This window comes from Trichomycterus rosablanca, chromosome 6 (assembly GCF_030014385.1).
Source record: "Trichomycterus rosablanca isolate fTriRos1 chromosome 6, fTriRos1.hap1, whole genome shotgun sequence".
Lineage (NCBI taxonomy): Eukaryota > Metazoa > Chordata > Actinopteri > Siluriformes > Trichomycteridae > Trichomycterus > Trichomycterus rosablanca.
Genome location: NC_085993.1, coordinates 27,686,718 through 27,699,603, shown reverse-complemented (window position 1 = coordinate 27,699,603; position 12,886 = coordinate 27,686,718). Strand labels below are relative to the sequence as shown.

Here is a 12,886-nt window from a genome sequence, read left to right as displayed (position 1 = left end):
ATGAGTACAGCTGAATCTTGAAAATTCTACAGAACATTTCAATTCAATACCCTCTTTGTTGAAGATGAAAAATGCTTTCTGAAAATAGCAGCAGTGTGGAAAAATAACAGGGCTCATAAATTAGTCATAGTCTATTAAATGGACAACATAAAATTCATAAAATGACCTCCCATATTTGGGTAACTGTTCTGCTCTGCTAGAACATTTAGTTTCTAAAGTAAAAAGTGCTGCTCCCTGCGATGGCAACTTGCTGTTTGAGCTACTGCAACAGATTCTTTATTCTGTAGTGCAGACCAATGCGGTTATGATTCAAAGTTGAAAGCTTTTCTTTAGCAATTATAAGGTTAAAAAAGATTTAAAAAAGCTCTAATAAGATTTCGTGGGAGGGCAAACTGGATTACCATATTGTGATCAGTAAGCCATGACTCAAAGGTAAAGGTGCACAGGGTATACATTTTAGCTGTAGTGGTTACAGGGAGAAGGTTGTATGTTTTTATCACAACAATAGTATCTTGGGATTTTTTTTGATAAATATATAAAGAGTAAATGGAATTCTTCGTCTTATTACAAACTTACTTTGATTTAAATGGTTTAATGGTTTGTGATTCCTAGTTATTGTATTTGTAATATATTTTTTATGAAAAAAAGAAATACTTATTAGTTTAATTAAAACTAAATTATAGAATTGGCTATGTGCCCTGTAAAATTTAAGAACTTATACCTCTGTTGGCTGGCAGGTACAAGAGTGCAAGTTGACAGGAAAGTGTACTTCTCTCTGAGGATTCCTTATCAAATGTGACTTGCTACACCTGGAAGCAATGTTTTTAAAATCGTACATAGGTTCTCTGACTTTCTAACTCCATGGCTAGTGCCTTATGTAGCTTTTTCTGCTTTTCAGTTTGTTTCTTTGGGAAGAATTTGGGTTGTAACTCACGGGTGGATTGAGTAGCTGGTGAAGTTGCATTCAATGTTTGTTAATTTTTTTTTTTGATTCTGTCCCACACTGTTTCCACTCTTTTTTGTTTTTGAAAGCAGCTTACAGTTTTGTTTTGTATATTAATTTCTATAAGTTGTTTATTTCGTAATGTTTAATTCTGTTTATTTCTCAAGTTTTATTAGTTTGTTTATTTTTAGTTACTTCCTTGGATTTTTTGTTGTTGATTTTAAGACATTATTATTTTTCCATAATTAAGTCTTCTGCATAGCGTTCATCCCCATATATCAGGTGCAGGGATATATCCGGCACCTCTGTCATGAGGTGCTCACCAGCCCATGACAGGAACTTTTGAATTGCATTGACAGGACATTGAATGCATTGAATAAAGCTTGTTAAGAGGCGTTAAAAATTATTTTAACCCTTTAATGGTCTGCTCAACCATTTGGTTGAGCTTACTTTGAGTCTAAATACTTGGGTAAAAATAGGCTGTATAATCTTTAAATGATCTTGTTTGGGCTATGTGCTAAACTCAAAATTCTGGTAGATGGTTTTAAGAAAACAGCCTTTCTAACCTACAGTATGTGTCAACTTTAAGCTAGCAGCTAAAAAATCATCCATGAAAGTTGTATCATTTTTGTGATCATCTTATCTGTTTGGTTGAGGTTCATTAAAAAATACTGTGTGCACTAGTAAAATACAGTATATTAAACAATATTAATTGTTTGTTGTTGGTATAGTCCTAAGAAACTAAGAAATGCAAAGACAATTTTTTAAAATTATTTTCTTAGTAAGATCATTAAAGTGTTAAAAAAAGATAATTTTTTTATTCACATTATATTTATTCACATAATTCAATGTGGTTGTTTTAATGTCTTTCTTTTTTTTTTTTTTTATGCTATAAAAAAGAAAATAACACCCCTACAGAATCAAGACTCAGCTGAAGGTTCAAATTATGCAGATGTACAACACACCAAAAGAGGGAGCCAGTGTTTACTGGTTATGTAACAACCCATGATCAGTTCAATAATTGAACACAACACACAATCCAACTATATCATACATAAATAAACTAGCACATGAAAGAGTTTTTATTTTAAGACTTAGAAACCTCAACTGTAAACCAAGCAGCATAGCATTAGAAAGGACTTTATACACTGCCTGAACAAAAAAAAAGGTCACACACTCTAATATTTCGTTGGACCGCCTTTAGCTTTGATTATGGCATGCATTTGCTGTGGCATCATTTCCACAAGCTTCTGCAATGTCACAACATTTATTTCTGTCCAGAGTTGCATTAATTTTTCCCCAAGATCTTGTATTGATAATAGGAGATTTGGAACACTGTGCAAAGTCTTCTCCAGTACATCCCAAATTCTCAATGGGGTTCAGGTCTGGACTCTGTGGTGGCCAATCCATGTGTGAAAATGATGTCTCATGCTCCCTGAACCACTCTTTCACAATTTGAGCCCGATGAATCCTGGCATTGTCATCTTGGAATATGCCCGTGCCATCAGGGAAGAAAAAATCCATTGATGGAATAACCTGGTCGTTCAGTATATTCAGGTAGTCAGCTGACCTCATTCTTTGGGCACATAAAGTTGCTGAACCTAAACCTGACCAACTGCAGCAACCCCAGATCATAGCACTGCCCCCACAGGCTTGTACGGTATAGGCACTAGGCATGATGGGTAACCCTTCAACCATTTAACCCTTCTGAAACAGGTTAACATCTTTTCCACGACCTCAGGATGTGTCTTTCGACATGGTTGTTTAACAAGTGAGAAGCTACTCACTGCATCAGTTAGGGTTAAATAACTTGTTGCCAGCTGAAACATAATCACCCATGCAGTAATTATCCAATGGGAGGCTCTTACCTATTTGCTTAGTTAAATCCAGGTGGTGACCTTTTTTTTTGGCCAGGCAGTGTATATAGCCATCAAATGTGTGCTTAGGTAGTGTAGTATATAAAGTATTCCATTAAACGTTGCTTACCTTATTATGTAACACTACCACATTTTGAGGATCAGCATTAAGCCAAGTGTCCATGGATTTACAGATGCTGCAGAGCTTATCTAGTGCAGGAGCATGATGGTCTGGCCAGCCAAAGTCTAGCACCTTTCATTAAAACACACATTAACCCACACATTTTTACAAATATTTAATAGATTATATTAGTGCATCATTTTATCTTACTCTTGAAAAAAGATATTGTCTAGTTTGTAACACATGTTGCTTTTAAATTCAAATGTACCCCTCAGCTTAGCTTTAATTGTGCCTTCACAGATGTTCTAGTTACTTATGCGTAACACCAACACATTTCTTACGTCATATGCTGACTGTTAAACTTTGCACTGATATTAGTCAGAAAGTCCATGTGGATAAAAAAGGGATAGAGCAGAAAAAAAAACTGGCAAGCTGCCCGTAGCAACGACCAAGTTCTTGGAACAAAGAGTAAAGACAGACACCCAGAACAAGTCGAAGACAGCAATGCATGAGCAGGACAGCCACTTAACCAGCTGGTGCAGCACATGCTAAGCATGAGAGGTCTACTCTGGAAATGATCATCATGCCACCTCTGAAAACCCCTTGCCATTCCATGATGGCCTAAAAAAAGGCCTGTAACACTGGTTTGGTTCCCTGTAAAATACAGTGTGCCAGCATATGTGCCAAATAAAAACCAGACTGAATCAAGACACCAATCAAATTTTCAGAGAAAAGAAAAGATGCTAACTGAGTTGCTAGGAACACTGTGATGAAGAAACTATGATTAAATACACAATCCTTCACCTGGAATGAATGAACACTCAACAAGGTGCAGGTGACTGTCAGTTAAGAGAAACCAACTTGTTAATAATCTGTTGCTATATCTTGTGCCCCCCCCACCAATCTCTACAGTAGGTAGGCCTACTTACACCCAATCATGATACCCTCACCTGTGGCCAATTGACCTGCTTGTTGTGTAATGTAACTTGAATATTCTATAAACTTTTTTACTTTTGTGCCTTGTTCCCATCCTGTCTTTTGAATGTTTTGCTAGCATCAAATTAAAATTAATCAAAATTTGATCATAGTTACAATAAACAATCAAGTTGGTCAGCCAAAACTTAAACAGTCATTAGTTCTTTTGTCAAAGAGTTAAAAAGATTTAACATGATTGTTGCAAACCATAAAGGAAACTATTATCTATTATCAAAGGAAACCTTGAATATTGGTTAACCTACTTATAACTTGTCTGCCCGCTAAAATGACTCTAAAAGGTCTAAATTCAAAATGTAATTATATTTACAATAAACAATAAAGTTGGTCAGCCAACACATTAAAAGTCATTCAAGTTAAAAAAAATTTACATATTACAGATTTTAGTTTTTATTGCATTTTACATTTTTGCATTTTACAGAAATAAGGTTTGTAGAAAAGTGAAAATCCTTCACTTACTTTTGGGTTGAGCTTGGTGATGTCATGCCGCTGCTCACTGAGGTTTAGCAGCTGAAATCAAAATAAAATTCATTATTTTTATACATACTTTTATAATCTGCCATTATTAGATTTTGCATGCTTACAATGTTGCCCAAAATATTAAATTAATTAGCATGATTTAATATGACTATTGATACCAATACTAAATTAACAAGGTGTGAAAAGTAAGTCCACTTTCCAATTGCCTGTAGTCTTTTAGATATTTGTTAGACATAATAATGTCATACCATGGAACACAATTATTTAACACTAATGTCACACTAAAACATTTGCCCCTTTGGTTACTCTGTTTGCCAGTTCACAATATTTAATGAGTCAATTCATACAGAACAAATAAAGGCTTGATTTTAGGCAGCCCTGTACAAAACATGTATTAAACCTTAAATATACCATTAAAACTTACACACAATGCCATAATATCAATAAATTTAACAATTGTTAAAAGTATTGTTAAAATATACAGTGGGGGAAATAAGTATTTGATCCCCTGCTGATTTTGTAAGTTTACCCCCTTACAAACACTTGAACAGTCTATAATTTTTATGGAAGGTTTATTTTAACAGAGAGAGACAGAATATCAACAAAAAATCCAGAAAAAAAACATTAAATAAAAGTTATAAATTAATTTGTATTTAATTAAGGGAAATAAGTATTTGATCCTCTACCAACCAGCAAGAATTCTGACCCCCACAGACCGGTTATGTGCCCATGAGGCACACAAATTAGTCCTGTCCCTGTATAAAAGACTCCTGTCACAGAATCAGTTTCTTCCGTTCAAATCTCTCGACCACCATGGGCAAGACCAAAGAGCTATCAAAGGACGTCAGGGACAAGATTGTAGACCTGCACAAGGCTGGAATGGGCTACAAGACCATCAGCAAGAAGCTTGGTGAGAAAGAGACCACTGTTGGTGCGATAATACAAGATCACAGTCAATCACCCTCACTCTGGAGCGCCATGCAAGATCTCACCTGGTGGGGTAAGAATGATTCTGAGAAAGGTGAGGTCAGTCCAGAATTACACGGGAGGAGCTTGTCAATGATCTCAAGAGAGCTGGGAGCAGAGAAATGCTGGATATGACCCCAAGAACACCATCCCCACTGGGCATTTCTCTGCCTCCAAACACGGCGAGTGGAGTTGATGCCAAAGAGCTCAATTTTGGTCTCATCTGACCATATCACATTCTCCCAAGCTTTGTCTGAATCATTCAGGTGTTCATTGGCAAACTTCAGACGGGCCTGTACATGAGCCTTCTTGAGCAAAGGGACTTTGCGGGCACAGCAGGATCTCAATCCATTACGGCGAAGTGTGTTACTAATGGTTTTCTTGGTGACTGTGCTCCCAGCTCCCTTGAGATCATTGACAAGCTCCTCCCGTGTAATTCTGGACTGACCTCACCCTCAGAATCATTCTTACCCCACCAGGTGAGATCTTGCATGGAGCTCTAGAGTGAGGGTGATTGACTGTGATCTTGTATTTCTTCCATTTTCGAATTATCGCACCAACAGTGGTCTCTTTCTCACCAAGCTTCTTGCTGATGGTCTTGTAGCCCATTCCAGCCTTGTGCAGGTCTACAATCTTGTCCCTGACGTCCTTTGATAGCTCTTTGGTCTTGCCCATGGTGGTCGAGAGATTTGAACGGAAGAAACTGATTCTGTGACAGGAGTCTTTTATACAGGGACAGGACTAATTTGTGTGCCTCATGGGCACATAACCGGTCTGTGGGGGTCAGAATTCTTGCTGGTTGGTAGGGGATCAAATACTTATTTCCCTTAATTAAATACAAATTAATTTATAACTTTTATTTAATGTTTTTTTTCTGGATTTTTTTTTGATATTCTGTCTCTCTCTGTTAAAATAAACCTTCCATAAAAATTATAGACTGTTCAAATCAGCAGGGGATCAAATACTTTTTTTTCCCACTGCATCTTTAAGGTGCTATGATTTGAACCCATAAAGGAAGCGATTATCTATTAATATAGGAATCCTGGAATATTGGTTAACCTATTTAGAACTTGTCGGCCTCAGAAATAAAAGCTCAGGAATAAGTCATCCTGAAGGTCACAAAACATCCCAAAACATTTGCCACACTGCAGACAATGTTGTCCCTGCACACACTGCAGGGTTTAGCCATGCAGAAAAGCAAACAGTAGCACTGTTTATGCCTCAAACAAAAGTTTAGAATCCTAATTAAACTTCAATGACATAATAAAGCTCAAACACTGATAATCCTGCTGACAGTCACCATGTGATCATCCTTACCAAGTAGTGTTGCTGGTGTTTGGAGCGCAGCATGCTGATCACCTCCCTCAGGTGCATGCTGTAGCTGTGCTCTTCTGCTATACCAGGAAAAGACAGCGAGATGATGCGCTCGGTGATGTAGATCAAATCCACATCATACCCCTCTTCCATGGCCTGGATTAGGCTCAGGCTCCTGCATAAAACACGCAAGTGATAGTATGCTGAGTAACACATCAACACTATCACTCTAAAGTCATTTTTAAGAAGAAGCAGCTGTTAACAGATATTAGAAAGTGACTTTATTTGACTTTACATATGGCTGTTATGTTTACAACACAAAAAAATGCATTTTACTGCATAATATTTAAAGTATTTTTACTTCTCTGAAAAAAATCAGTTTAATACCCATGATACACTACATACAGATAATAATACAATCCCGATAGGGTGCTGAAAGTTTTACCTGGATGGCCTTCCTCTGGAGTCTGTGCTCTTGAAAGACCGTACGGATGCCTGTTACAAAAAAATAATTCTCTGCTGTTTAAAAGAAATACATTTTTCGCCATAGAGTGAATCAAAAACATTAAATACAAGTCTAAGAATGTGAATATATATTATGCACTATTTATAATTACTTTACCATTTTTGACTAATCATTATTATTATTATTATTATTTAGTCATTCATTTTCAATTTATTTCATCAACCACTTTATTCTTGTCACATCTGCAGCAGGTCCAGTTTTACTAGAAAAGACTCGTTGTAGGAGGAGTTAGCCACTTCTAATTAATCAGTCAGGAATTGGAACTCAAACAGTGCTTTATCGCAAACTGTCACAACAATCTCCAGGTGATTAAAACTCAAATGCAACTTGTGTCAAATATAGTAAAAAATATGATCAAAGATTATAGGTAAAGAGTCACTTCTCAAAGCTCATGAAAGGAAACAAACTGTGCTGAGACTGGTATTTAGAGGTTCAGTTTATTTTTATGACTAAAGTGCAAAGTGTATTTCATGAACTTTACAATACTGGAGTAAAAATGTAAAAGTAGCATATGCTTTGATTTTACAATATTTACTATAAATCACAATATTTACTATATCTGAAGAGAAACTGTATTTTCAACTCTAAATCAGAATAAATTAGGACATTATGACATTATGGATATACAGTACATCCATTTCCACATTTCAGGCCTGCAACATATTCCCAAAAAAGTTGGAATGGAAGACTTAGGGGTGTACAAAAGCAGTATCCACAAAGTATTTAGTTTTTTATAAATAATTACATGCAAGTCTTCTTATACATTACTCCAATGCATTTCTCCAAGCACTGCACTGGATTTGGGTGGTTTAAATTCATTCTTCATGGCAAATTCTTTTAAGCTCTGTTAGATTGGATTGTAAGGGCCTGTGAACTGCCATCTTTAAGTCTCTCAACTGTTGGATGAGGTGTAAGTCTAGGTTTCGACTTGGCCACGTAAAGAAACTCAGAAATTCTCGTGTGCTCAAGAGAAGGTTTTCTCCAAGGATGTTTCTGTATTTGCCTGTATTCATCTATTCTTTTCTCTGCCACTGAAAATCACTCATATAGCATAGCACCACCATGTTTTACTGTAAGGATGGTATTAACTGGGTGTTGTGCAGAGACTGTTTTGCACCAGGCATAGTGCTGCTGTTCTGCCCAACAAATTACAGCTAATGGGAGAGAGCGCTAGGTGAACCCACGACAATGGCCAGCTAACCAGCTACTCAATCCACCAGTCGACTGATGCACAGTTCAAGTCCCCGTGCTTCTTTCTGAAAGCCAAACTACAAAAGAAGTAGGACAAGAGAATAAATGAAAACAAATAGAGTCAGTTTGGTAAACCGATACAGCAGGGATTCAAATGATTCTGTGATGGCTTCGAGTGTACAGAGTGAGTGTAGCTTATACAAAGTGCCTATAGTGGCAAAAGGAAAGAGATCTCTTTGAAAGGAGCAAGAGAGTAACACACACTGGACCACTACCTTACCAACTGAGAGAAATGACTCAGTACCTCGTGGGCATCCGGGTTTTATAACCCAAAATCAGGTGCTGGGGGTTAGTGCTCATTAGCACTACAGCTTTAGAGATTTGTAGTCTATTTTGGACTATTGCAGGTTGATCTATGCCTCCTGCCATGGAAAGAACAAAAATAAAAGATAATTAACCCTTTACAAAGACCCTTGCCCTCTAGGAATGGCTCCTGACTGTCCAAGGCCTGCTGCTTTAACTCTTGGATGATTGTGGGCATATTCTGCTGATGATTAGACCAGGACCTAATTATGGATTATTTTTCTCCACAAAGAAGAATCTTGCCAAAAATATACACCACAGGGTCAAATATATACACTACAGTGCTCAGGTGGTCCAAACTCTATTAAACTTAAATTATGTCACACCTTGGCTGGTGTCTGAGAAACCTTGTTGACACTGCAACAGTTACTCCAACACAAAAAATGGGTTTCTTGATTTAAGGGATTAGACATGCACCCAGCTTTGAAAGAGTAAATATACAACTTAAAATAATGGGCAGGACAGAAGTCACATTAACAAATAAAATGGAAAAAACTGAATTAAACTATTTACAATAGGAGCAGCACACGAGTCTGGTTTCGTATACACTCAAATAGTGTGCATGTCATTTCTATTCCCAAAGGTGAGGTGAATACCAGATTGCTGCAAGACTCACAGATGAGGTCTCACAGATGCAGTCAGACTTTACTCTTTTTAGCTGCAGCAAATTAACACAGAGGACATCTGAGAGACACAGAGGTCGTCTGATTAAAGAAAACACACCTGACAGTCCTCTGCGCCTCCATGCCGTATGCTATCCATAATGGCAAAGCAGTTGGGAATGATTCTGCAAGTAATGCCCCCTGCTAATCTCCATGGCAGATGGACCCATTAAATAGTATGAGAGAACAAATGACAAATGTATTAATTATTATTGCTTTTCAAATATTGCATTTCCAACTTTTGTGGAAAAAGGGTTTGTACCTTAACAGAGAGAGAGAGAGAGAGAGAGAGAGAGAGAGAGAGAGAGAGAGAGAGAGAGAGAGAGACCCATTCAGGCACCTTGAATAAATTACATTATTGTGGTTCATTTTTTATCTGTTCTTCTTGGCAAATTGAACGGCATAGGTTTATACACTGTACATTGTCTTACGTGCACATGTATTTAGGGGTTAAGATCTCAGTATTTCTCTTTAAAGATTCTTAGTATCTTTTTATAATGTTTCTGATAATAGCACAACGTTTTCTACCCTTATAGAACAAAGTCTTTTACTGTGCTTTTTTTTCCAGAAATTTTGGATCATTTAAAAAAAAAATAAAAAAAAATAAAAAGGTGATATCTGGGACTGATATTAAAAGAAAAGGTCTGGATCACAACTGACATTCAACTTCGCAAAAGGTGTTCAGTGAGGTCAGGGCACTGTGTAGACCCCTGAAGTTCCTCCACACCAAAACTCTGTGCACAGGGGCACAGTGATGATGCAACAGTTAAGGGCCTTCACCCAAACTGTTTTCACAAGGCATTTAACAGATTTTATGAATTAAATAATTAATAGATTTTATACATGTTGGCAGTGGGTGTGGCTAAAACAACTGAATTCAAAAATTTTTGGGGATGTCCACATGCCTTTGGGTCACATAGCTTATGTGATGCAGAGTTTTGCCTGGAATGTGACTTACCGGGGTTCCCACATGCTTCAGAGGAAGATCGTGACTGGGAGACTGAAAAAAAGAAATAGAAAAGTTTTAAATGTTATGTTTTACTTATCTACCGTGGTGTCATGATCATTCAGTCACTACAAACACTACTCACAAATATCTGAAAAACTGTGATATAGACAACAGTTTAGATATTTAAGCATCCATTACAGTAAACATCTATGTACCACAACACAAATAATCAGTTACTACAGTGTAAAAGATTCCACCAAGGTAATGTCCAATACATTAAACAGCTTACATGTAAAGATTTTGCATTTAACTTAATATACTTAATATTTTATATATAATATACTTAATATACTGTATTTATACGTCATATACTTCATGTTTTTTCCTCTTTCCAAAAAATGGAAAATGGAATGCAAGAATGTATAATTTGTTAATTCTCTTGAACCTTTGGTTGGTTGGTACAATAAAGTCTATTATGCTAGCTCACCACAAACTCTGATCTCAGCAGTGATATCAGTCAGCCAGGGGTCTATGCAGACATGATTGCCTATATCTGAAGGGAAGGCCAAAGCCCTGTAATAATGTGATTGGCACCTTGTCCAGGGCATTCCTGCCTTGCACCTAGTGTTTTGCAGTGAGGGTCATGAATAATTGTTGAGACAAGGCCAAAAACTACTTTTGAATGTGCGAGACCTTCAAGCTCTCAGCTGGCATTGCATGAGAAATCATCATGCTACTGTGGTAATGTAGCCACATAATTATAATAAACATAATAAGTACTTTTAAAGCCATTAACTGCGGATTGTATGATAAATATCAATAATAATCCAAGTTTTATCAAGTTCTAAAATAAAGTGCATCTAACATCATGTAATTTGCAGTGCCACTACTTAAATTGTTTTTACATATTAAGCTAAGAAGAGTTCTGAAGGCAATGACACCATTTATCTTTTGGTAGTGCACCTGGTTTAATTACAAAAGTCATTGTTTAGGAGCTTGTGTAACAAAAAGCTTAAACACATATTGAAAGTATGTAAAAGGTCTTTTTTACATGAGTGAAATACTACACAATTAAATACAATACACAAACCCACCACAATAACTGTAGAAAACACAAACACCACAACTATTGCTAATGTGACTAAGTTTAACAACAAACAGGACTAACAACTAAAATAAAGACTCATAATACTAGACAAATTTAATAAATGTATGACAAACAGCTGACAAAAGCTAAAGACTAAAACAAGGTTGGCCATACACTGAAAACGGGCAAAACAAACACTAAAATAGCTAAATTATTATGCTAATCAAAAGCAAATAAAAGACTGTACTAAATGCAAAACAAAGCAAACCAAGAAGCAAACATATCATAAAAAAATTAAGGAAATTCAAGGAATTAAGGAAACTCTTCAAAAACCACGAACTACGAAATAACAATACAGAATAAGGGAACTAGCGGAATGGGAGCACATGGAAGCGCAATAAATTAGGCAAAAATGTATGGAAAAGAAGGCTATTTGTGGTAAATGAATTAGCTGAGGGATTTTTAGGTGTGGGGTGAGCTTCAGGTGGGAGATAATCATGTGATGTGGTGTGCAGGGTATGATGGGGTACACAATATGTAAATGGAAATACAAATGGATAATGAACTAACAAAAACTGATGATGATAAAACAAGCAGCCCTTAAACTAACCTATATTAGGACTGTAGGTTATCCCATTTAAGGAGAGTAAACAATTGGCATGTTCATAAATAGCAAGAAAATGAAAGTCCACAAACTTGGACAGAGTCAGACCTGTAACAGAACTCTCTGTTCTCCACACGCTGTCTGATCAACAATCAAGTACCAGACTCCCCCTTACTGGCTGCATCTTCTCCTATAAGCATAATTTCCCACCAGACACAGGGTTAAACCACTACAGACAGTGGTATTTCTCCATAAACAGTTATGTTGTTTACCACAACGATATATATTTAACAATATATACGGTACATCAATATTTCTATAACTCTATAAAATTATAGAGTACAGTCCATAAAAAACCTTCCACACTATTATTCTGTTTTTTCAGGGTATCTGGATGACATCACTTCAGGTAAGTGCGAGTTAAACTCCCCCCTCCTTCTCTGAAAAAGTGAGCTCTTCCTCTTTGTAAAATGACATGTGAGTTTTGCACACGCTCATTTTCTTACATTCACTGGGGACATCAACAGGTAAGTATTTTTTTCTTAACATTATTAGTGAGTTCCTTTTCTGACACCACCTCAAACTTGAACAGTTGCAATGACAAATACCACCGGGTAATTCTTGCATTGCTGTCTTTAATCCTTCTCAACCTTGTGGTCTATTTCTGAGGTGAAATGATTACCTATCAGGTAATATCTTGTGTCCAAAGCCCAGTTTGTTGCTGGTGCCTCCATCTCAACAGTGAAATATTGTGCCTCCCTGGGAAACAGTTGCAGCTGGTGTACTGCACTGGCCCTCGGGTCCTATATCTGAAGCTTCACTCTGGATGGT

The 12,886-nt window shown here is 36.7% G+C and overlaps 1 protein-coding gene across 3 annotated transcripts in view; it reads right to left on the bottom strand.

Moving 5' to 3' along the window:
- The window catches only part of tns1a (tensin 1a), a 116,443-nt gene that overhangs the window by 76,673 nt on the left and 26,884 nt on the right, over positions 1 to 12,886 (bottom strand). For 2 of the 3 annotated variants that reach the window (XM_062997635.1, XM_062997636.1), the window contains exons 3-7: positions 10,374 to 10,415; positions 7,119 to 7,168; positions 6,677 to 6,848; positions 4,373 to 4,423; positions 2,930 to 3,052 (exon numbers count right to left, since the gene is read on the bottom strand). In XM_062997635.1, the coding sequence (XP_062853705.1) occupies positions 2,930 to 3,052; positions 4,373 to 4,423; positions 6,677 to 6,826 (324 nt within the window). In that variant the 5' untranslated portion in view covers positions 6,827 to 6,848; positions 7,119 to 7,168; positions 10,374 to 10,415. Of the gene's footprint in view, positions 1 to 2,929; positions 3,053 to 4,372; positions 4,424 to 6,676; positions 6,849 to 7,118; positions 7,169 to 10,373; positions 10,416 to 12,886 lie in introns of those variants that run through there. The other variant, XM_062997634.1, reaches the window with a different exon arrangement.